At 43.7% G+C, this 25,602-nt stretch overlaps 1 protein-coding gene across 2 annotated transcripts in view; it reads right to left on the reverse strand.

Annotated features, from left to right (window-relative positions):
• DMXL1 (Dmx like 1) overlaps positions 1 to 25,602 on the reverse strand; it is a 217,247-nt gene that overhangs the window by 30,842 nt on the left and 160,803 nt on the right. For both annotated transcript variants that reach the window (XM_077462223.1, XM_077462224.1), the window contains one exon: positions 9,001 to 9,182. In XM_077462223.1, the coding sequence (XP_077318349.1) occupies positions 9,001 to 9,182 (182 nt within the window). The remainder of the gene's footprint in view (positions 1 to 9,000; positions 9,183 to 25,602) is intronic.

Consider the following 25,602-nt stretch of genomic DNA (forward strand, 5'->3'; position numbering starts at 1 on the left):
TAGCTTAGTAAACGTCTTACAAATATGTGCAAATGCATTAAGCCACTTGTCTCTATGGATGCATGGACTATGCCTGTGTAATTTGTTTTTCATGTCTTCATCTAAAGCAATATAATAAGTTCAGTGCCTGAATGAAGAAAGAAGACCTTCATAGCAGGTTTAAAAGATATATTTTAGGTAAAGCTGCAGATTTTAAAATTGTAATTTCAAAAGATATTTTCACTAACAATAAAATACATGAATTTTTAATGATTGGGTTTTCATACATTTTAAGTGTTCGGAATTATTAGGTTGATTGCACTAAACAGGTTACATATGACTACCCATGCCGGAGTGACAGCAAGAATTATAGAGCTATCAATCACTGCCAATTCTAAACAAATAACCTGTAGGGGCTTTTAAAGTGTTGCCTATGGAGAATTTTGGGTATCATAATCATTGTCATAGACATGTACAATTTTAAAGTGCGAGTAAACTCCCATGCACATTTTTTACCTATAGGTAAGCCAAAAATAAAGCTTACCTTATTAAGGTACTTTAAATATCGCCTAAGCGTGCACAATTTAGGAGATATTTAGTGATGTCAACAGGGCATGCACTCGGAAGGAACAGCCACCTGTTCCTTTAGAGTCCTGTGCTGTACACAGCAGCTCACGCACAAATTAAATCTTTGCTGCTTCGAACAATCATACAGCCGGAGTCCGCAAACCCAGAAGGAAGACCACATGAAAATGGAAGCCCTTTTCAGAAGTTACAGCGCAGAGCTGGAAGGCTGCCTTCTTAGGTAAAATTTCACATAATGTCCTCGTATGCGATGCATACGAGGATATTATGACATTGCCTTGCAGGTAGCAAAAAAAAAAACAGCGGTTAAATCGATTCATAAAATTTGACCTAGGCACATATCTATAGTATTTTCTTACGAGTCCCGTGTCTTTCTGCTCCTCCATTCTGTTGTCAGCGTAAATTCTTAAACGTTCTCCGACAACTGACATAAAGGCAGCCTGTGTCGGGTGGGTGCTGTAAATAGATTAGCAGACAGCTAGTCTATTCACAGCACAGCTCTGCACATTCCTTCCTTTGCTTAAGTGGAGTGGGGTGTGGGACTTTCCTCCAAGCAGATGTCACACAGTGTATGCCAAGAATCCACACCCAGTGCTGAACAGGAAGAAATAAATCTTTAATACGATGTACACTTCTAAAGAGTATATAAAGCTGAAGACAGCAGATATATACGTAAAACTTATGTAAGGAGATTTGTTTCATCTCTCTGCATTGTCTGAGGCTGTTCACTTCACTGGGTATATGTGAGGGTTTTTCCACTCCCCCGAATTCATAATTTTTATTGGCACCAATTTTACTTTACAGCACTTAGAACAAAAACAACTAAATACACATAAATAAACCAACCAAACAAAAAACAGTAAACAACCAAGAGGCCAACACACATACACCACCTATCTTTCTCTTAATTATATCGACACTATTAGTGTAAATAACCCGCCCCCTCCATTGTATCTACCTCATTCTATATGCAGCCATGGGGAAAAAAAAATCCCCCCTGGCAATAAGACCAACAGTCATATCTATAGGTATGCCTATCTATACAATTCATTTATATCCACTTATCCCTCTTAATTTTTTTTCCTCCTTTCTTCTCCCTCTCCTTTTTCCTTTTTTTGCCACCTCTCTTCCCTCTCCCTTTTTCTCCTCCTACCTTTTATTTACTTTTCCTTATTCCACCCTCTTTCACTTATCCTTCCCCACATTTTCTATCATTTGAAAAATAACCATCTACCCCTGGAGTTTCATCTGTTGCTATTATAAAAGGAGTCATCCCAGGCATGCCCAGCCACAAATCCCATATTTTATGAAACCTTTTTTATTGACCCCCTATTTCAACAAACCTGCTATTCTTTTAACCACATGCTGACCGGGCAACAGCCGAAAGACGGCTGCAGCGCGTTGGCTTATTCTGGGAGGGCGCCTATGGACGTCCTTCCAGAGTCTTGCTCCCGCACGCCCCCTTGGGTGCGCACCCGGGAATATCCATGCTAATAGCACCCGTTTACCATGTGATCACTCCGTCAACTGACGGAGTGAATACTTTCAAGCAAACCAGCATCACGTCCATTTCCTCTCTCACTCTCTGTACATATTGGTACAGAGGGGAGAGAGCAAGTCCTGCAGCGCTGTGGGCTGGATGTGTACTGTCCACAGCGCTGTTTTGTGCACATTCAGCCACTCATCCACCCATCCCAGCAACACTCATCCACCCATCCCAGCAACACTCATCAATACTCAACCATCCATCCATCCTCATCCATGCATAGCAATACTGATCTCCATACCCAGCCTCAGCAATATTCTGTCATACCCGACCCAGCCATCCCATCAATGACACTACAGTGCCTCAAAGTGTAATAGGTAGTCAAATTTGATTTGAAATTTATGCCCCTACAACGCCCGACGATGCTCCCTGCCCGTTGGACCTCTGTATGTGGAAGTCTCACACGTGGTATCGTTATACTTAGGAGGAGTAGGAGAATCTATTTTGGGGTGTAATTTTTGCCATGTACATGCTAGGTGTTAGAAATATTGTAAAAATGGACAACTGTGTAAAAAAAAAAAAAAAAATTATTTTTATTTTCTTTCCACATTTTCCAAAAAACCTCTGAATATTGAGCTCTCATTTTCTGCACTTCCAGAGTAATCCGGATAAAATAAGATTTTTGATCCATTTATTTCCACATTGCCTTTTATTTGGTCCACAGCCAGAATTGTATCTGTATAAATTGTCTTTATAATGCAGCATCTTAATAATAATAGGTCAGAGAAATTTTCCAAGAGGATGTGGTCTTAACTGGATCCTGTGCGCTCTCACGCAATGGAAAAAATAAATAAAAATAAAAAAGAAGGGAGAAAAATAAATTATTTTCAAAAATATTTAGCAGCCATTGCTCCATAAATTCTACAAGGTTACTCCCTTCTCTACGCTCTGGGAAGGCGATCCATCTTAATTTCTTCGCAATCTATTTTCAAAATTGCCAATATGTTTAGCATGTTTCTTTAACCTGAGGCCTGCCACTTTGAGATTTCTTTGCATAAAGTGGCATTGTGTTCTCGATATTACCAACTTGACTTTCTACCGTTGTAGTACGCTCTTGCACTTTTTGCATATCTTGGCAAATAGAAGTGATCTCCTCACACATCTGTTGAAACCGATTTGTCAAAAAAGATTGCGTAGCATTGATTATTTGAACTGCTTTAAACACATATTTCAATGTTGGCTCTTCAATCTGAACTTGTACATTTTGAAAACTTCCACATGGAATTCCAGTAGAATTTTTAATAGTAGTATTAGCACCCTTCTCCTGTGCCATCTCTCTTTCTTGGCCATTACCTTGTGCCTCTATATTAGTATCATTTTTGTACCGTCCCAAGGTTATCCTGCTTGTCCTCTGAAAGTGCAGGGGGTGTAGGGGTTGAGCATTGTTTAGAAGAAGCAGAGGAATCTAAAGTGGAGTTATATACAAAGCCTTGTCATTTCTCTGCTGCGCCCAAAGCTGCTTCTTTCTGCCGTGATCGAAGAGAAGGCGGCCCCACTCCATCTTGAGCTCCTGGGCCTAATACTGTCCCATCCATTTTAATCCTCCTCATCAATTATCGCTTATACCCGAGCCAAGTTTTTAGCTCAAAAATTTCCCAAAACCCAACACAGTCCTGTGTCTCTATATGCTACGTAACTGTGAATGGTTTGAATATCAATATTCACTTATTCTGTCCTTTAAATCTTTAAGATGCCGCGATGCATAGTAATAGAAATAGCCCAAAAAAAATAAAAAATACAAAATTGTTGGAGAAGGGCATCTCCACTGCAACTTCCACCTCTCCCCTTGGTTATTTTTTCATCTGCACACACTACATAGTATTTTAGTGTTAGTCTGCTTATATCAAAGATTCACAAATCACAGGTTCCACTATAAGCATATCATTTAAATTCCTGGATGCATAAAAAAGGAGAAAATTATGTCCAGAGTGCTTACCTCTAAGCACAGCACACCTACCAAGCCAGATCCTCCAGCAGTGAGTATAACAGTAGGTATAAAAAAAAAAAAAAAAAAAAAAAATAAATAAATTAAAAAATAAAACGCAGCGTTCAGTTACCACATGTATTCCTCCATATACTCCCCCACTCCAATGCAAGTATCTCCCGTTGGCTCACACTCCACAAATGCTCCATTTAGATCACGTTTGGGCCTTATTCAGCTCTACTCATATCTCCATATCACACATCATAACCAGGGACATCAGCAGCGGATAATGGCAGACACAGAAGAGCGGGCAGATGATCAAAAGACACCAGGAAACAAGCTGGGACGTTGCAGGCCTTCATGATAGAGATCCAGGGATCCAATAGGTCTCCTCGCCGTTCCGCTCAGCACAGACCCTTTAAGCTTCGGGCACATTCAGCTCCAGAGACAACCGCAGACACATGTACAAGCACAAACAGCCCATCCTGCTCCCAAAGCCGGGTGTTCACAGGTGGGGGGCGTTGCACTCCTATTCACATCCTGCTCACATTGCTATCCGATCACTCCATTCTTCCCCATTCTGATGCTCAGGGTTTACATCCACTTTAACCCTTCTGGCGGTATTCCCGAGTGTTGCTTCAGTACCCTTAGCGGTAATCCCAGACCAGTCCAGGACTGGTGGCCATCTCAGCCTCTCAGGGAGCCACTGAGACAGGCGCTCCCCACCCCCGCACAGCTCAGCACTCCAGTGTGTGTGGAGGAGCAGAGCGCAGAGCATGAGTGCTGCTGATTGACAGGCAGCCGCTCTCCTCTCGGGTATCTGTGAGAACCGATGGCTCGGTTCTCAGTTCAGATACGCCAGGGGACAGATGCAGCATTGGACCACCTAGGTAAGTATGATTGGTTAAAAAAAACAAAAACAAACCCACACTTAATTTCTAAACAGGAAGTACTGCACTAACAGGACTGTAAAAAGCTGCTAGCACCACAATTGACATAAATTGTGCAACAAATAGATTAATATAAATAAAGGGTTTCCCCCCTTTTTCTCCACATTGCTTTTATTCACTTTACATTGGGAGCCACGGCAGGATTTTTTTCAACATTTTATTAACACTTTTTCCGATTTCTGCTGATTTTTATGTTTTTTTTTCAATATACTTTTAAATTGTTCTCTGTCGCTTTGATTTTTCGGCTTGCACTTGTATTTTTAATGGAAATTGAGCATAGTTTTAATTTACCAATGAGAGATTTTTGCCTCTTAAGTTTTTAGAATGATACTGTGTGTATGTTTCAACCATTCTCCATATTAGGAAGTCGCTATTCAAAGCAAGGATTGGTTTCCGTGCCTTCTTGGATTTGGGCACATGCCCAGTTCCGTCTCCTAGTGAATGACTCAGTATGTTGTGTCTGACGTCACTTTCTTATTAGCGCATGTGCAACCTCCTCAATGGTAGTGGAAATGAGGCTTGGAGTGCACACCTGCCACCATTTTCCATCAGGTATGCTATGGTAATTTAGGATCATTTTACATATAAAATCAATACATGAATTTTCATTGGATATTTTTTCTATATTAATGTGATGACAGAAGGGGCTATTACCCCAGATGTCAAATTTAATGAAACGCATCGGTCGAGTTCCTATTGAGGCCATTGGGTGCTACATACCTATCTTCTATGATCACACCTGTGTTTGATGAATTTAACCGCACTGCTTCCTCATGTTTTGTGTAAGTGTTATATACATTTTCTAAATAAATCTTAAAATATGTTTTTTACACTATGTGTGGATGCTTGATATGTGTTCACATGCATCCATGGAATGGGGCATTAAATTGAAGTGTCTCTTCATATTGAGCCCTTTCGGAAGATTTGGAGGTGCACCTCAACAATTTACAGATGAAATTTACCCTTGGTGATTTGTTATCAAATCGGCTCGGCTGACTCACTGCCTAATGGTATCTGGGTCCATATTTTCTGGTAAGCGTGCTTATGGTGGCTATCCACATAAGCTTGGAACAGCACGATGACCTTTTAAGTGGATATTCTCAGCACTTTGTTTTTGGACTTTATTGTTTATTTTGATTTGTACTTTGGCACTTTGATTCAGCATCTGTTTGCACTTTGTTACTGGAGTGTATCATGAATATTTAATTTTTATTAAAAAAAATTTCAATCATTTTTATGCATAATTTTAAAGTTTGACACCTTTTGTACCTATTCACTTTGCGCAATCTTATCTTTTACATAAAAATTGGGTTATTTATAGCACCTGCATGCCCTAAAATTAATGCTCATCCGCGCCACATCAGTGCCTCACAAAAGTGTAATAGATAGTCAAATTAGATTTCAAATGTATGCCCCTAGAACACCCAGGCTAGGCTGTGTAAAAGTCTCACACATGTGGTATCACCATACTTAGGAGCATCATCAGAATATATTTTGTGGTGTAATTTTTGCTATGTACATGCTGTGTGTTAGAAATATCTTATTATAAATAGACAACTTTATGTAAAAAATAAATAAATAAAAAAAAAAGTTTACATTTTATTTCGCCATATTCCAAAAACTTGTGGAAAAAATGACATGTTCAAAAGATTCATTATGCCTCAGAATATACGTTGGGGTGTTTACTTTCCAAAATGGGGTAATTTTTTGGGTGTTTCCATTGTCCTGGTGTGCCAGGGCCTTCAAAAGTGTAAGCCCTTGTACACACGGTCGGAGTTTCCGAAGGAATGTGTCTGATCGGACCGTTTTGTGGGATATTCCGACTGTGTGTGGTCTACATCCGACTGTTTCCGTCGGATACTCAGACGGACCAAGTTTTCCAACTTGTTGGTAAAATTTTCTGACAAAATGCTCCGATCGGACATACCCCGATCCTGTGTAGAGAATTCCGATCGGACAAAGTGCCACGCATGCTCAGATCAAATTCCTACACCAAAGCTATTGGCTACTAGTGTGAACGTAGTCCCGTCGTAACGAAATAATGTAATCACGTTGGATTTTCCGACAACTTTGTCCGACCATGTGTATGCATCAGTTTCGGACAAAATCCGACGGATTTGGTTGTCAGAATCTCCGACCGTGTGTACAAGAGCTAAGAGGTAGTCTAGAAATTATGTGTGTAATTTATGTCCCTGGAACCCTGATGGTGGTCCTTGCATGTTGGGCCTCTGTATGTGGCCAGGCTGTGTAAATGTCCCACACATGTGGTATTGCCATATTCAGGAGGAGTAGCAGAATCTATTTAGGGTCTAATTTGTGATATGCTGTGTATGATAAATAACTTGTTATGGCAATTTTGTGATAAAAAAAAAAAAAAAAAAACAACATTTTTGCTAAGTATTGTTGGGAAAAAATTACAACTTCAAAAAATTCACCATTACTCATACTAAATACCTTGGACTTGCTTCCTAAAAATATGTCATTTGGGGGGTATTTGTACATTCCTGGCTGGTTAGTGTCAAGAAATTTGATAGGATGCCAGTACATCAAGTGTGATCAGCTTTCAGTGATTGGCACCATAGCTTGTAGACCAACTTTCACAGACCAAATAATATGCAATTATTTGGCTTATTTTTACCAAAGATATGCAGCAGTATAAATGTTGGCCAAAATGTATGATGAAAAATGACTAATTTGCGAAATTTTATAACAAACAGAAAAATGCATTATTTTTCACAAACTTTTTGATCTTTTTTTGATTTATAGCGCAAAAAAATAAATAAAAACCCAGTGGTGAATAAAGACCTACAAAAGAAAGCTCTGTGTGAAAAAAAGGACAAAAATTTCACATGGGTATAGTGTTGCACGAATGAGTAATTGTCATTCAAAAAGTGAGCGTAATGAAGGCTGAAAATTGGTCTGGTTAGGAAGGGGGGTTTAAGTGCCCAGCGGGCAAATGGTAAAAAAATAAAATATTAATAATAAATAAAATGGCAGCAAGAGTGATATTAAAGTCTCATTTATTTTTAGTTAAAAATAACAAACATGTTATACTTAACTGCTATGTGCAGTGGCTTTGCACAGAGCAGCCCAGATCTTCCTCTTTTAAGGGGTCCCTCTTTGGTGGTCCTGGCCTCCCTCCTGTTAACTGCCCTCTCAGCAAGCAACTTGCTATGCTATGTGGGCACCAAAGCCCAGCCGAACTTCCCCGTGTCTATTCAGTAACGGAGCCACGGCCCGCCCCCTTTCTCTCCTCACTGGCTCACCGACTTTGAATGACAGCAGCGGGAGCCAATTGGGGCCACGCTGCTGTCTCAGTCAATGAGGAGGGGAACCCCAGACAGCCGAGCCTCTCGTTCAACATCGCTGGAATTAGATGGGGCTCAGCTAAGTATTAGGGGGGCTGGTGCACACAGAAGGCTATTTATCTTAATGCATATAATGCCTTCAGATGAAAAAAAAAACCTTCTGCCTTTACAACCACTTTAAATTGTTGATTAAATACGTTGTAGCTTCCTATAAGACTTTTGTTGGCACTGAATACTCTCTGAGGAGGACAAAGGATCTGAAGACTGGAGTAACCGCACAGAGATGCTGAAGCTCACATGTATGTTCATTTTCTATGAAGCAAGGCATGATTGTGCTCAGCTGGCAGGCTATATAGAGTGTGTTCCAACACCAAAGTAACAGTGCCAGGATTCAAAGGGTTAAATAATTCTGTACAAAATGCAGGCGCTAACCTTCTTTGACTTTTTGAAAGTGGCAGACATATTTATGCTGCTCAATGGTAAAAAAAACGTGTGCAAACTTTTTTTTTTTTTTTTTTTACATTATTTCCTATTGAATTCTAGAGTGTACTATATAGCAAACAGTACCTTTCACAAAACCAAAATAAAGGGCAAGTGCAAATAAACACTGGCTTCTTATTTGTCCTGGGTACTCTGGTGGCAAATGCCTCCGTTAAACACTGAAAGTACACAAAACACTGTACCCACCACCACCTTCTTTACAAGTACCTTGGCTATAAAGTAATCCCAAATGCTGAGCTCAGGAGGGATGAATTTTTCCCGGAAAATCGAGGACCCCTGTTCCAATACCGGTGAAGCAAAGGCAGATGGACTTTCTTTGGACTGAAGTATTGTAGAAGATTTGATGCGTTTAATCTGGTCACTTTCCTCTATTGAAGGGGATACCACAACTGCAATGAATGAGACATATATGGATATGGGAAGCAAATGCTATAATAAACTGATAATACTCAGAAAAGAAAACAAACATTCCCTAAAGGCTGTGTGTCTGATATTAAAGTATTTTGTTTCAAATTAATTAGATAAGAATCCAAAATTACAACTTTAACACACTGCACATGCAGTCTTGATCAATGTTCCATTTGAAATATGCCAACTGGAAGCAACTTACCTTGAGAAAAAAAGGTGAACACATACAAAACATATTTTGCATTTGAAAACATTTAAAATCAAATTTAAAACATGCGCAAACTGCATGCACATGCCAAACGTAAAGTGTATTGGTCAGTTAAAGCTGTTAATTATAATAAGGGAAAAGAACTCCAAAACATCTGTTATGCTATTATAAGTTACAGACTACAGAAGAAACTGATAGTGTGTGCTGTAGAGTGCAGACTGTCCTGTTAAATAGATTAAATAAAATGTAAGCAACCCTTTAACAAATATTCAAAACAGAAAAGTTATTACAGTGTAGACAACTTTGGTAAGAAAGACATTAAAATGTATGTAAAGGCAAAACTTGTGTTTGTTTTGATAGAGTGGTAAGAGGTAAGACCCTCTGTCAAGTTTTATTGCTGTCTGCATTGCTGCTGGGAAGAGTCAACCTCTCCATCTGCGATGGCGACCAAAATAAATTTTAGGCGGTCACAGAGCAAGAGGTGAGGGTTTCCTTCAATTTTCTGTTATGTCTTCAGGACAGTTAGGGAAAATCTCCCCAGTGGCACACAGATCACACAAAAAAAAAAAAGTTTTGACTATGCATACCATTTAATAATAATCTCCAGATGAGCAGCTTAAAGCACAGTTCAAACTTGTTTTAATTTTCTATAGCCAATTTTATGATCCAGACACCCCTGCTGGACAGCACAGCCATTTGTGAACATACACTGTGGCAGGACCTAGACGCACCCCTACCTTGCTCGGGAAAAAAAACTAATCATCAGTACACTGGAAAAAAATAAAAAAGAAAGAAAAAAGGTCATCCCTCTGTTCCAGTCTACGTATTAAAAGATAGGGGTTTGCACCTGGTGGATATGGATATCAAGACATGTTTGGGTACTTAAACTAGGTGGATTTAAAAATTACGTTATTTTTTTTTTTTTTTATTAAACTACAGTCATTTGCAAAATATTTTCATTTCTGCCCAGAGTTAATCTTAAATTTTCATTAAATCAGCAAAAGTAAAAAAAATATTGAGTAATGTAAAATGAGTGGTAAAGGCATATACACTTCAGAATTTGATTCACTAAAAACAATTAAAAACTAAAACTCTTGTTGGGATCTAATAATTTGCATGGCTCTAGAAGTCCAAGAAAAAATAGTATTTTTATAACAGCTTACCTGTAAAATCCTTTTCTTTGAAGTACATCATGGGACACAGAGCCATAGCAGTTACTATAAGGGTTATAGGTCACCCTAAGACAGGAAGTCCACTCCCTATATAACCCCTCCCACTACTGGGAGTACCTCAGTTTTGTAGCAAAGCAATACATGTGTATACCAAAGAAGGGAGGGACCTCTGTCCCATGATGTACTTCAAATAAAAGGATTTTTACAGGTAAGCCGTTATAAAAATCCTATTTTCTTATTGTACATCACAGGACAGAGTCATAGTAGTTACTATGTGGGATGTCCCACAGCAATGCCAACTGAAGAGAGGGAGACACAACAATAGTAGGGCACCAAGAGATGAGTGGACTTATACTGCGGCCTGCAGTAAACTGCGCCCAAAGGCGATATCCTCATGACCTTTTAAGTCTACTTGATAGAATCTTAAATGTATAGACTGAAGATCAAGCTGTGGCCTTGCATATCTGAGCCATGGAGGCTTGGTGACACACTGCCCAAGAAGCACCAACAGCCCCGGTGGAGTGCGCATTAATATGAAAAGGAGGAATTTAGGATGAGGCCGCAATACAACCTTATGAATAATCAAATATGGCTCTTTACAAGAAAGAGCCGCCAACTCTGATACTCATCTTGCAGAAGATATGGCAACCGAGAAAATGTTGTTCGTCAAGAGGACTAAGGGAATATTTCAGATTGTCTCAAAAGGCTGTTTTTGTAATGCCGACAGGACTAAATTTAAGTCCCAAGGGTTCAGTGGCCTAACTGGAGGATTAATCCGTGTCACCCCCTGAATAAAGTTATGAACCTGAAATTGCAAAGCAAGTAGTTGTTGAAAAAACACTGATAAAGCCACACCAGGAGACCTATGCCTTCCAGGCCAAAGTAGAAACTACTGAAGCCGACAGCCCAGGGTCTTTCAGAATGTGGGTCTCAATAGCCAAACCGTTAAATTTAGCGTTTGTAAGGTAGGATGGTATACCGGACTTGGGAGAAGGTCTGGCCACAGTGGTAGGGTCCAAGGGTCCCCTACCACCATCTTTATGATCTTGGCAAACCAAGATCTCGTGGGCCATGCTAGGGCCACGAGAATCACCTCCTTCCCTTCTTATTTGATCCTGTAAAGAAAGTGCAGAAGCATAACAGGTGACTGGTAGAAAGGATTTAACTTTTTGAAGATTCCTTAATATCAACCACCAATTGAGGCTCTGACACACTTCAGGGGATAAATGCATTGGGAAGTCCAGAGCTTGGACCTTCTTGTTCCAAGTTGACAGGATACTGTTTTGCAGCAGTCTTGAATGAAAACGCTCATAAGGAACGGCCTTGAAAGAAGCCACCATCTTTCCCAATAACTTCATGCAAAGTCGATTAGAAGGATTCTTCTTTGTTTTGAACAAATTAATAATTTCCTTTATGGAACCGATTCTTTCCTGGGGAAAAACACCTTCTTCTGAACTGTATCTATGATCAGCCCCAAGTACTGCAATCTCCTTGATGGTTTTAAGGAGAGTTTCTATAGGTTGAGAATCCAACCTAGGTATTCTAGGACACCAACTGTGGTGACCAATCTTTGGTTTAAGCGGGTTACCGACTGATCTAACAAGAGTAGATTGTCTAAGTAGGCTAGTAACGTTATACCTTGAGCCCTTAACCTGGCTAAAGGAGAAGCCAGGACCTTTGTAAACACTGGAGGTGCAGTAGCTAGACCGAAAGGCAGAGTTATAAACTGAAAATGAAGATTTTCTATCTAGAAGCATAGAAATTTCTGGTGAGTGGGGAAAATTGGCACATGGAGATAAGCATCCTTGATGTCGATTGATGGCAGAAATTCTCCCCCTTGGAGGATGGAGACTACTGATCGGATTGACTCCATGCAAAAGGAACAGATATTCAAAAACCGGTTTAGATCCTTGTGATTACAATGGGTCTGGCATCAACGTTCGGTTTTGGAAAAGTGAAAAGGTTTGAATAAAACCCTAATCCTTGCTCTTCCAAGGGGACCACCGATTTCACTCTTTGAGACAAGAGATGATCCAAAGCTAGAAAGAGACTTTTTTCACTGGATCTCTGGGAACGTTTGATCTGAGAAAACGAGGATACGGGGACTCTCAGAACTCTAGTTTGTAACCTAGAGAAATTAAGGAAGCCACCCATCTGTCTTGACATTGTTCCTGCCAGACCCTTGAAAACTTTAGAAGCCTTCCCCCCACTCGAGCGAGCAGGGGCACCCCTCCATAATGAGGCTTTAGTATTTTGTTTTGTGGGTTTCCTCCCCCAGGGTCTCTTTTGGTCCTGGGACTGACCCTGACTTTTACCTCTTGCACCTGATGGTGGAGGCAATCGTGACTGCCTGGAGGCTGATGCCCCTGGCACTGAAGCACATTTAAAAGAAAAATGCTTAAACTTCTTAACCGGTAAAAGGGATCTTTTCCCATTAGAAATTCTTTGGATATACTTATCCAGATCGTCTTCAAATAACCGTTCACCATAAATTGGGAAACTGGCCAAGAGCTTTTAGCATGGCGCTTCGGCTGACCAATTTTTCAACCATAGGATCCAACGTACATGCACCAGCCCTAGCATGAGCCACGACTTCCCGTGCCCCCTTGGTGATTGATATAGGCCACTGCCGTGGCATTGTTGGATTGACAGGACAATTCTGTAGTCTAAGCGTCCAGGCCTCTAGCGCCAGGCATACTGCCCAAATCTCTAGAATATTGATGAGCGAGGTCCTCTCTGATTTGGACCATTTCCCTTAGACGCTTCTTCCAGGACTGCTCTCCAGCCCAGGTACAAACATAGTACAAACATAAATAGGAGGGGTGGGTGCTGTGTCCGTCAATGAACTTCAGAGAAAATTTTACGGTGAGTACAAATATCCTATTTTCTCTTTCGTTCACTGACGGACACAGCATCTTCATCTTGACTTTATGGATGTCCCCAAGCTGTGTCAAAGAAACGAGGGGTGGGAACAGCAAGAAAATAACTCCATTCATTATAACCAGAGCTCCTCAGAGGAGTTTCAACCTTAAACAGCCACCTGCAAAACCTTGTGGCCAAAGCAAGCATCCGAAGATGCGCTCACATCATTGTAAAATTTTGTGAACGTGTGAACGGATGACCACACCTGGGAAATGGACGATTTATGTTGGAAAGCCCAAGCGGCACCAATTGCCCTTGAAGAATGTGCCGTGACAAGAAAGGGAGGCACCCGTACTCTTATGGCATAAGCCTGAACCACAATCTGTCTGATCCACCTAGAAATGGTGGCCAATGAGACCACCAGTCCCTTCTTCGGACCAGCCACCAATACAAACAGTGAGTCCAGCGTCAGAAAAGGAGCCGTAGCAGACAGATACACCCGCAGAGCCCAGACCACGTCCAAGGAATGCAAAGCCACCTCTTTGGGGTCTGACGGCCGAGGACATAAGGAGGGAAGCACAATGACCTCATTTAGATCATAGGCCGAAACAACCTTTGGCAGAAATGAATGCTGCGGACGCAGCACTGCTTTATCCTTGTGGAAGATCAAGTAGAGAGACTTGCAAGACAAGGCCGCCAACTCAAACCCTCCTGGCAGATGTAATAGCCACTATAAAGATTACTTTCTCAGAGTGTCAATAAGGGGATCTTCCTAATGTTTTCAAACAGCGTTTTCTGAAGCACCGAGAGCAGTGGTCTTACGAGGTAGCGGTGGTCGTACCAGAAGGACCACATGAATCCCCTGAACAAAATGTACTCACCAATGAATGAGTAGCCAAGGGTCACTGAAAAAAAAAGAAAGAAAAAAAAGACAGCCAAAGCTGATATCAGCCCCTTGATGGTGCTTATGGCAAGTTTCTGATCCACTCCTCGCTGCAAAAACAGCAGAATCCTGGAAATCGAGTACGTGCACGGACACCACCTCATCTCCTCACACATTGAGATGTAGGCCTTCCATGTACAATGATATATCTTCAGAGAAGATGACTTCCGTGCCCTCAGCATAGTGGATATTGCCGAATCTGACAGAACTCAGTCCCTTAGCACCTGGCTTTCAAAAGCCATGCCGTTAAAGCCAGTGACGATCAAGTAGGATGAAGTATTGGACCTTGCGACAGAAGGTTCTCTTGCATCGGTAATCACCAAGGAACATCCGCTACCATTCGTACTATGTCGGTGTACCCCCGACGCCGAGGCCAATCTGGGGCAATCAGAATCACCGGAATCCCCTCGGCCTCCACTCTGCGGAGTAGACGTGGTAGAAGTTTGAGTTGGGGGGGGGGGGAGCATGAATCAGCTGATAATGCCCCCACGGAGCCACCAATGCGTCTGCAAGACTTGAGTGTGGAATGGAGCATATGGTACCGCATCGAAAGTGGCTACCATGAGACCCAGGACAGGACTTGAATGCAAAAACGCAGCGACGACTACCTGCAGAACACTAACAACTTAATCGCAGCTTGAAGAGTCTGCAGCTTTTCCGAAGGGAGAAAGACTCTCGCCTCTGAGGAGTCCAGAAGCAGGCTCAGGTACTCCAGGCATTGAGTCGGCACCAACACCGAATTCTATAGGTTCAGTACCCAACCAAACTCCTGAAGAGTTTGCATAGCAATTGCCACATCCTCCCCCAATTCTGAGGCGGAAGCTGCTCTCAGAAGGAGGTCATCCAGGTAACCCATGATTGCGATCCCTTGCTGCCTTAGCAAAGCCAAAATTGGGGCTAGCACCTTGGTGAAGACCCTCGGTGCCAAAACCATGCCAAAAGGGAGAGCCACAAATTGGTAGTGCTCGTCCACAACCGCAAATTGCACAAACCTCTGATGCTTGATGAATATGGGGACATGCACGTATGCGTCCTTGATATCCAGGGATGCCAGACAATCCCCCTGATGGAGTACAGTGACCACGACCACTGAGCAAACCGATTCCATCCTGAACCTTTGTACCTTCACAAAGCCGTCGAGGGCCTTGAGATCCAGGACCGGACAGACCCCTTCCTTCTTTGGGCCTACAGATTGGAGTAGAATCACTGAAACCTTTCCGGCGTCGGTACAGGTACTATCACCCCATGCAGCAGCAGGTCCTGCACTAGCCCAAACAGGGCCTCCTGACGAGCCGGAAGATGAAGGTTGGTGGGAAAAAAATAAAATAAAAAAAATCAGTTTGGCGGACAATAAAGAAACTATCTTATATCCTCATGAAACCAGTTCGCAGACCCACTGGTCGCAATGTAGGGAGGTCCCCGGGATGCAAACTCCCGAAGGCGACCCCCCCACCCGAGAGTCGGGCGGGGGAAAACCTTCATGCGGTAACAGATTTGCTCGCAGGCCTGTGAAACCAGGGACGGTTTTGTCCTTCAGCAGGCACCTTGTCGGACTGGGAACACTTACCTGGTACCCCGGGCGGACGCAAAATCAGCTTCTGAGCGGAAAAAGAGGGTCCCTTACCTACAGCATAGCTCCTTCCCTTTTCTGGACCATGGGAGCAACATACTCTTACCCCCAGTAACATTCTTAATAATGTCATCTAGATTTAACCAAATCAGGTGACGTAGCACTACTGCTGATACAAGAGTTCTAGAGAGCAAGGGGGCCGTATCTAAGGCTGCATCACAGACATACTTAAGGTCCTGCACCAACTGGTCTGCCAGCTTCAGGCAGTGAAGTGCTTCTTCAACTCACGGTGCATCAATTTTGCCCATTCAGTAAGCATCTGACACCAGGGCCGTGGCTAACACTGGCCGCAATGCTGACCGCACCACTGTAAACCTGGACCAGGCAACCGCCTCTGCCCATTCTGTCAGCAGGGTCCTTGAAAGCAGGAGTCCCTTCCACTGGAATCATGGTTACCTTATTTAACCTGGATACCGGGGGGGGGGGGGGGGGCGGTGAGGAAACTCTCTTCAAAGGGGTAACGCACTGCCATGCATTTCAGGACTGAAAAGGCCCGCTGCAATTTTCCCCACGCCTTGTAAATAAACTTATCTAAATAAGTTGGGTAAGGAAACACCTTAGCCGTGCGGGCCGGCTTGTGGGACCCGAAAAGGACAGACACCTCTGTAGATGTCCCCCGTATCCTCCATTTTTAGTAAAATTTATGTACTACTGTTCAAATATTGTGTGACATAAAAACAGTGACTGTTTCATTCTCGAGGGCCATCGCTTTCAGAAAATATGTATTGTTTGATGGTCCCAAGTAATTTTCTAGTATAAAATGCAAATTTTAACATGTATGTGAAATATAACAAAAAAATGACAGACAGCAAGTGGTTAAAGTAGAACTATAGGCAAAACAGTTTATCCATTTTGGATAGAGTAAAAGATTTACACCACTAACCACTGCCAGTTTTTTTTTGCCATCTGTGTCCCATTGTGGATAGCCAAAACAGGAAGTGATAAGAAATACTTCGAAAGTGAGGGAATCCCTGGTTGTCACCAGAACTAGTTTATTGCTGTTCTTTGGACAACCCAAAATTTAAAATTTACATCTGAGCATATAGTTTCAGGCAGAAAGTCCCGTGATTTTTGCCATGATTTTGTACAGGTCAAAAGGTTACCAAGTAAAATGTCTGAGCTTCAGGCAACAGATGGCTCAGACGTGAACAGGGGCCATTTAAATGAATGGGATTTTGCTTGGTGGTTCGGAACTTTTGAGATGAGCATTTTCAGAGCTGAAAACACTCCAGTGTGAATGGACCCTTATGCTTCTGATTATAACAGTAAGCAGAAAATATAGAAAGGGTGAATCTCCCTAAAGGGTGCAAGTACAGCTCTCAACCACATAACACACCAACGTTTCTGGAGGTGTGTGCTTTGCCAAAATGAGAAACTATATGCACTAAAAAGTACAATTTTGCCCTATATTACTTAAATATATTTTGCTAGATGCACAAGAATGGTCAATAGAATGACAATAGAGGCCCAGCTGAGTGGAAATTTTAAAATATTAATAACCTCCTGTGCTTAGGTGTGGCACTGGCAATGTGTAACACTTTTCTTCTTGGCTGGCAAGTTGATATAGTGTCGAAGGTCTTGCTGCCCTCACAGGACTGTGGACGTTCTCGCCTGTACTATAGCAAAAAAAAAAAAAAAAAAAATGGAGGGTGCACCAACCTAGTGCATTACCAAATAATTTATTAGGAATAGGACATTTGTAAGTAGAATACATTGCTTTCATATTCCTAATAAATTGTTATTCTTGTAATGCACTAGGTCGGTGAACCATCTTATTGTTGTTTTAGATTAAATGTTAGCATTCACCGGTCAGATCACAAGTGGGTGGTGCAGAGTAGCAACTTTCTGCTCTTGGAGCCCAGGACGGCTTTAACTTTTGAAATGCATGCCTTCAGCACAGTGTCCTATTGACCAGCATCCAGCATACAGGGCTCTGCTGCAATGGTATGTGTTTATTAGCCCTTGTTTGGCTATACAAAGGGTATGTGTTATCCATATGTTGGTAATTACTTGAAGTATGTGACTCGCAAAATGCACAAACAGAATTTTACCCCAAAAGGAAGTGTATAGATTTATGTGATTTAAATTTAAGTCTGTGCTGTCTTTTACCTTGAGAAAAATAGGATTTTTGTACTCGCCGTAAAATCCTTTTCTCTGTAATTCTCCGACCGACACAGCTCCTCTCTAACAAAATGGGTTGTTAGCCCTATCACTGGAGATACTAGGCAAGTTGTGATACAACACTTCAGAACTTTTAGTTCCGCCCATGGGGCGGTCCCTAAACTTCAACCCCACAGCCCGCTCAGGCAGAACTCAGTACGTCAACAAGCAATATAACGTAAAGAGAAAAAAGGAGGGGTGGGTGCTGTGTCGGTCGGTGAATTACAGAGAAAAGGATTTTACGTTGAGTACAAAAATCCTATTTTCTCTTATATTCACCGACCGGCACAGCTCCTCTCTGTAACAAAATGGGACGTCCCCAAGCAGTACCAAACGAGGGGTGGGAAAAAAAGCATAAAAACTTCATCCACCATGGCAAGTGGGAACTAGTGAAACTAAACCCACAAAAAAACAGCAGTGTGTGGAAAACACCACCATATAACCGGGTATCCTCAACAGGAGGGATCCCCAAGATCACAACCATATGCGGAAGTAATGCAACAGTGCATTAACATGACAGAACTGCGTTTTTATTGAAAAACCTGGAAAAAATACAGATTGCATATTTAATTGCAACTACACGGCCACCTGCAAAACTTTGCGACCAAAACAGGCATCAGTCGATGCACTGACGTCTACCTTGTAGAACTTGGTAAACGTATGGACAGGCGACAAAGTCGCAGCCTTACATACCTGAGCGACCGACACTTGGTGTCGAAAGGCCCAAGACGTTCCGATCGCCCTTGTAGAGTGGGCCGTGACCGGAAAGGGGGGCACCTGCCCCCTCAAAGTGTAGGGTTGTACTACAATCTGTCTGATCCACATAGAAATGGTGGCCGACGAGACCGCCATACCCTTCTTTGGACCAGCCACCGAAACAAACAGTGAGTTTGACTTCCAAAAGGGAGCCACGGCAGACAAACACCTTCAGAGCTCTTTGGGGTGCTTCGGCTTAGGACACAACGATGGTAATACAATGTCCTCATTGATATGAAAAGCCGAGACCACCTTCGGTAGAAAGGACGGTTGAGGACGCAACACCACCTTATCCCTGTGGATGACCAGATAAGGCAACTTGCAAGACAAGGCTGCCAATTCCGAAACCCTCCTGGCCGATGTGATGGCCACTAGAAAGACCATTTTCTGGGTAAGAGTCAACAGGGAAATCTCCCTAAAGTTTTCAAACGGCGGTTTTTGAAGCGGCGAGAACACCAGGTTCAAATCCCATGGGGGTACCGGTGGACGCACCGGAGGGACTACGTGTTATACCCCCTGAACGAAGGTACTCACCAAGGAGTGCGATGCCAGGGGTCATTGGAAAAAAAAAAAAAAAAAAAAAAGACGGCCAAAAGCTGAAATTTGCCCTTTGATGGTGCTTAATGCCAATCTCTGGTCAACTCCTTGCTGGAGAAACAGCAGGATCCTGGATATGGAAAAGGAGGGCGGATGCGATCCGTTCTCCTCACACGTGGAGATGTAGGCCTTCCAGGTATGATAGTATATCTTCTGAGAAGATTTCCGTGCCCTCAACATCGTTGGAATCACCGAGTCTGACAGACCCCGGTACCTCAACACTTGGCTCTCAATAGCCATGCCGTTAAAGCCAGCGATGGTAAAGCAGGATGAAAGATTGAACCTTGAGATAGGTCGTCTTCTCACAATGGCAGTCGCCAGGGAGCGTCTGTCACCAGATGCACCAGATTTGCGTACCAGGGCCTCTGAGGCCATTCTGGGGCAAGCAGGATTACTGGAATCCCCTCGGCTTCCACTCTCTGAAGCAGACGTGGCAACAGTTTCAGTGGAGGGAAGGCGTAGATCAGCTGGTACTGATCCCATGGAGCCACCAGCGCGTCTGCCCACGGATCTCTTGTCCTGGACACGAATCTTGGCATCTTCCGATTGAGACGGGAGGCAAATAGATCCACATCTAGTGTGCCCCACTTCAGGCACAGCTGCCTGAATATCTCCGAATGCAATGCCCATTCTCCTGGGTCCAGCATTTGGCAGCTCAGATAGTCCACCTGACAATTTTCCACCCCCGGGATGTAAATAGCCGACAAGGCCGGTACGTGTCGCTCTGCCCAACGAAGTATGTGAGCAACCTCCTGAGCAGTGGCTGAGCTTCTTGTTCCCCCATGGTGATTTATGTATGCCACAGCCCTGGCGTTGTCCGACTGTATCCTGATCAGACGCCCTTGAAGACACATTGACCATGTGTGGAGGCACAGCCTGATCGCTCTCAATTCGAGCAGATTGATCGGCAACTCGGATTCTTTCATCGACCAGAGGCCCCGAGCCGACTGAATCCCCATCACTCCACCCCAGCCGGATAGACTGGCGCCCATAGTGATCACCGTTCATGTCAGAGGAAGGAGCGATTTTCCGGACTGAATCACCAGGGACCTCAACCACCAGATCAGAGATTCCCTGACTGACTCATTTGTCTGGCTGGAGATCTGTCCCATTTCAACAAGATCTCCTTCTGCAGTGCTCTGGTGTGGAACTGGGCATAAGGTACTGCCTCAGTGCTGCCTTGAAGGAGGCTACCATGAGTCCCAGTACTCGCATGCAAAAGCGGAGTGATGACCACTTGCTGTACAACAGTAGCTTGACCGCAGATCTGAGAGTCTGCAATTTGTCTGAAGGGAGAAAAACTCTCGCTTCCCTGGAGTCCAATAGCAAACCTAGGTACTCCAGACGCTGGGTCGGCACAAGCACTGACTTCTTTAGGTTCAACAGCCACCCAAATTCTTGCAGGGTCTGCATGGTGATCGCCACATCCTCCTCTAATTCGGAGGTGGAAGATGCTCTCAGGAGATCGTCCAGGTAGCCCACGACCGCGATCCCACGTTGTTGCAGCAACGCTAATACTGGAGCCAGTACTTTGGTAAAGACTCGGGGGGCTGATGCCAGGCCAAAGGGAAGAGCCACAAACTGGTAATGGGTTTCCATGACTGCCAAACATAGAAATTTTTGATGCCGAAGGCATATGGGTATGTGCAGGTACACATCCTGGATGTCTAAGGACACCAGGGAGTCCCCTTGATAGAGTGCAGCGACTACTGAGCGAACTGATTCCATTCTGAACCTCTGCACTTTTACAAAGTGATTGAGGGCTTTTAAGTCTAAGATGGGACGTACCCCTTCCTTCTTGGGAACCACAAACAGATTTGAGTAGAATCCCTGGAAGCATTCCGATCCCGGAACTGGTACAATCACCCCCTGATTCAGCAAGTCCTTTACCGCTCCCCAACAGGGCCTCCCGACGAACCGGAGATATGGGTATGGTGGAGGGGAAGAATCTGTAGCCTGTGGGAATCAGATCGCAGACCCATTGGTCGGATAACCAGGAGGACCACCGGGCTGCAAACTCCCGAAGGCGACCCCCTACCCGAGACATGGGTGGGAGACAACCTTCATGCAGTAGCACCTTTGTTCGCAGGCTTAGTATGCTTGCGGTTCCAGGGACACTTTTGACCGTCCGTGGGCATCCTGTCGGGCTGGGGACGTTTTGTTGAAGCAGAAAAGGAGGGCCCTTGCCTATGGCGTGGCTCCTTAGCCTTCCTGGCCTGTGGCCCACTCAGTCAGTGTCAGCGACACCAGTGGGGATGTCAGTATAGGTCGCATGGCTGACCCCACAACCGTAAACAAGGAACGAGCCACCGCCTCAGACTTCCTATCCATGGGATTCTTGAATGCACGAGTCCCCTCAACCGGGATCGTTGTTACTTTATTTAACCTGAATACTGGGGGGTTCACGACTGGAGGAGCCGACCATTACTTGAGAAGGCTTTCCTCAAAGGGGTAACGCACCGCCATGTATTTGGGGACCAAAAAGGTCAGTTGTGGGCGACCCCATTCCTTGTAACTATAACTCATCAAAATAAGTCAGATACGGGAACACCTTAGGTGAACGTGCTGGCTTGCGGGACCCAAAAGGGACCGGTACATCAGCAGAGGGATCCGCTGGCTCCTGAATCTTCAGGGTATCACGCACAGCTGTGATAAGTGCGCCAACTAGTGCTTTGTCACGCCTGGACTCAGACGGAGACTCACCCGCTTTTTAGCACCTTTCTTCCCACGTACCGCCTCTATCTTGGCAACGAACGAATTGAGGACCGCCGTAAGAGTGTCCATAGGGACCGTACAGTCCGCAGGTGACCCGGTTGCAATTGCCTGGATTTTGGGGAAAGAAACACCAGTTTCTGAAGCCATGCTGACCCTACCGTCTGCCACCGGAAGGGGAAGTAGGACAGTGACAGTCCCACCCTCCTGCTGCCACTGGCTGAGGGGCTCTAACCTGCTGGACTCACCACCATGGGTCGTTCCGCGCTGTATTACTGCAATGCCTGAAGATCCCCAGCACTCCCAGATGCAGAGATAGCAGAAAACTGTGTTGGTGGTCGGCCAGTCGCACGATCGGTGAACGATCGGTGGGCGATCAAACACACATGTTCAGAAAAGAGGATAACCTTCCCAGCACCCTGTGATGACCAAACCGGAAGCAGAGGGCATACGGGCAGCTGCTAGAGCACAAAAACATGGTCCGGCTACAAGATAATGGCCGCCGGTGTTCTTAATATGGAATCACCAGAAAAATGGCCGACTGAAGCCAGAAGCCAGTCTGACCCCATACTTAAAAATGGCCGCCGAACAGCACTACAAGGGACTAGAGAGAACATGTGGCAGGCACAGCGCTGCACCAGCACAGGGGCATGACTACACAGGCATCAAGCGGGACGAAGCTTCAGGACACAGGCACCCAGCACAGCTAAAACCCCCAGGTTGGAGCCCAGACAAACATACACCGCTCAGCACATGTACAGCTCCCCCCCCCCCCCGTGAGGGGGGGGAAAGGAGGCAGTTAGGGACCAGGGAGAGAAGAGAGGGCAGTGAGGGGGGCCCCCGAATCAACCTCCCAGGGAATGCCCAGCTGCTCCACCCTGCCAGGCAGGGAGAGCTGTACTTACCAGTCCTGAAGCTGGGAGACATTTCACGTTAGTCAGCTCCTGATCAGTACAGGGAAGACTACTAGCCTCGGCATACTGTGACACAGACATCAGTAGCCCGGTCACATGTACGCCCCGGAGCATAAAGCTCACCGACCACCTCAGGAGCTCAGGTATGTCGTGGCCTATCGAGCCTTAGCTGCAATATGCACACGCTCACTGGCCGGTCTGGGGAGACTACAAGGATAAGTGAACCAGCCTGTCACCCAGCCGGCTGTTGATAGAAGATCACAGGATCATTCATCTTGCGCAAAAAGCCAGGCTTCTGCATCAAAAAAACACAGACCTATGGGCCCGCAGGGCCTATGGGCCCGCACTAGGCAAGAAAAAACTGAGTTCTGCCTGAGCAGGCTGTGGGGTTTTAGCCTAGGGAACGCCCCATGGGTGGAACTAAAAGTTATGAAGTGTTGTATTACAACTTGCCTAGTATCTCCAGTGATAGGGCTAACAACCCATTTTGTTACAGAGGAGCTGTGTCTGTCGGTCAATATAAGAGAAAGGGTTTTGCCTTTAGTTGTATATTTTCCTCATGATTTATCTAGGTTTACAAGATGTCATCCTTCACCAGTTTAAAATGTGAATGTTCTACAGTACTGACCATAAATACAAAGTAGAGGTTCACGTGGCTGAATCCCAGGAGTGAACACAGGTGCACATCACTTGAACTTATTTCACACTTTAAGTGAAGGTTGATGAAAAATGTTAAACTATAGAAACCATAACCCTCTCATTTCACATTTCAGAATTCTTGATATATTAGATGGTAAGCCTTGCCTCAAACTAGGTAATTGTTCATATGTGCTGTAGTGGCAGCACCACAATAACTTGGTAGTAATTGTGTCACCTCTGGTGCCACTGTGGGTTTGCCTGTGCAATGTATGCCCCTGCCCATAGAGGCTGACTAACCGCACAGAAAACTAATCTAGTGTGTCTAAAATATTTGGAAGCACAAATTTCCCACAAATGTCATACGACTACACCACATGTGACTAATATAAGCATCAGTAGCAATACTCCTCATACTTTAGGTTTCGGCTTTTAAAATAGAAAGCAGGGTAGTGGGATCATGTGATGTGATTTTAGACTATAACTGATTTAGTTTTAAGTTAACAATATTTTATAAGTTAAAGCAGAGCTTCATCCAAAAGGGGAAGCTCTGCTTGTCAGCCTCCTCTTCCCCTCCACTGTCACATTTGACACCTTTTGATGGGGTGAGGGGAGCAAATACCCTGGTTTTGACAGTTCAACCTCCCTCCCTCCTTAACGCATGGACACTAGGGAACCGACTGTGAAGCCGAAAGGCTTCATTGCCAATTTCCCTTAGTGAAGATGACGGCGGCAGCAGCACTTGATAGCGGAATGAATAATCAGCTTAGGTTTAGATCAGTGGACAGGCAATCGTCCTAATATTAAAAATCAGCAGCTACAATATTTGTTGCTGCAAACTTTTTTTTTCTGTAGGAGCCTGGAGCTCTTCTTTAATATTGATAATGCATGTACCCTGGATTTTCTTACTGCACACCCTGTGTGTCAGGCTCTTTGCATTAGTTACACACTCATTTTCTTAAATGGTATTAGTTTGATTTTCAAAGAACATTTGAGAAATTTACTGTACCAACATTTTCTTTCATTCCTACACTGGTTTCACAAAACGCCCAGACCATCTGAAACTAGGTATCATTGCACCCTAGTTGGCTAAAAAGAATTTGAAATCATCTTCCCACCAAACTTTACACTATAGAATCTCTCTTCCTTCACTTTTGAATATTTGTGTACGTGTTTAATATTGTAAAATAAATTTAGACTACATTTAATACAACTACAGCAGGTACAGAGTTCACCGATACCCATGCTAGTATGAATATTCTGCTGATATATGTTGTACACTACTGCTAATGTAATATGTTCAGATGAGCTAGTGGGGCAATAAACCCTGAGGCCTCAGTAGAAAGCCAGTGATTTATATCCATATAATTTCTATAATTTCTATTATCTGTACTAAAAATGAGGAAAAAGACATTAACAAGAACACTTTCAGAGGAGGGGAAAGCTCCATCATACTGCAACTCCAAGCATAAAACTTACAACTAAAAGAAAAAAATGCAACATCAAAAAATATACACAATATCCCAAGCATAAAGCTTTTCAAACTGAATGTTAGTAAGAAAGTATTTAATAAAGAGCACATCAAGCAAGAGTCCATGGATTTCTAACAGTTTCTGCCAAATGTGTTTTAATGTATAGAATTACCTAAACAGTGTATTCTCTTTTAGTACTCGACAAATACATTTCTGTTACATTCCAGCTGAGGTAATCCATAGCAAGATCAACTTGGATTTTCACAACCGAATACAGTTTAAAATGTAAAAATGAACTTACTAAGCCATGCTGGTATTGAGTACCTAACAACATTCAAT

This window comes from Lithobates pipiens, unplaced genomic scaffold, assembly GCF_037356315.1.
Source record: "Lithobates pipiens isolate NorthernLeopardFrog02 unplaced genomic scaffold, aLitPip1_a1.2 Scaffold_3, whole genome shotgun sequence".
In the NCBI taxonomy this organism is placed as follows: Eukaryota; Metazoa; Chordata; class Amphibia; order Anura; family Ranidae; genus Lithobates; species Lithobates pipiens.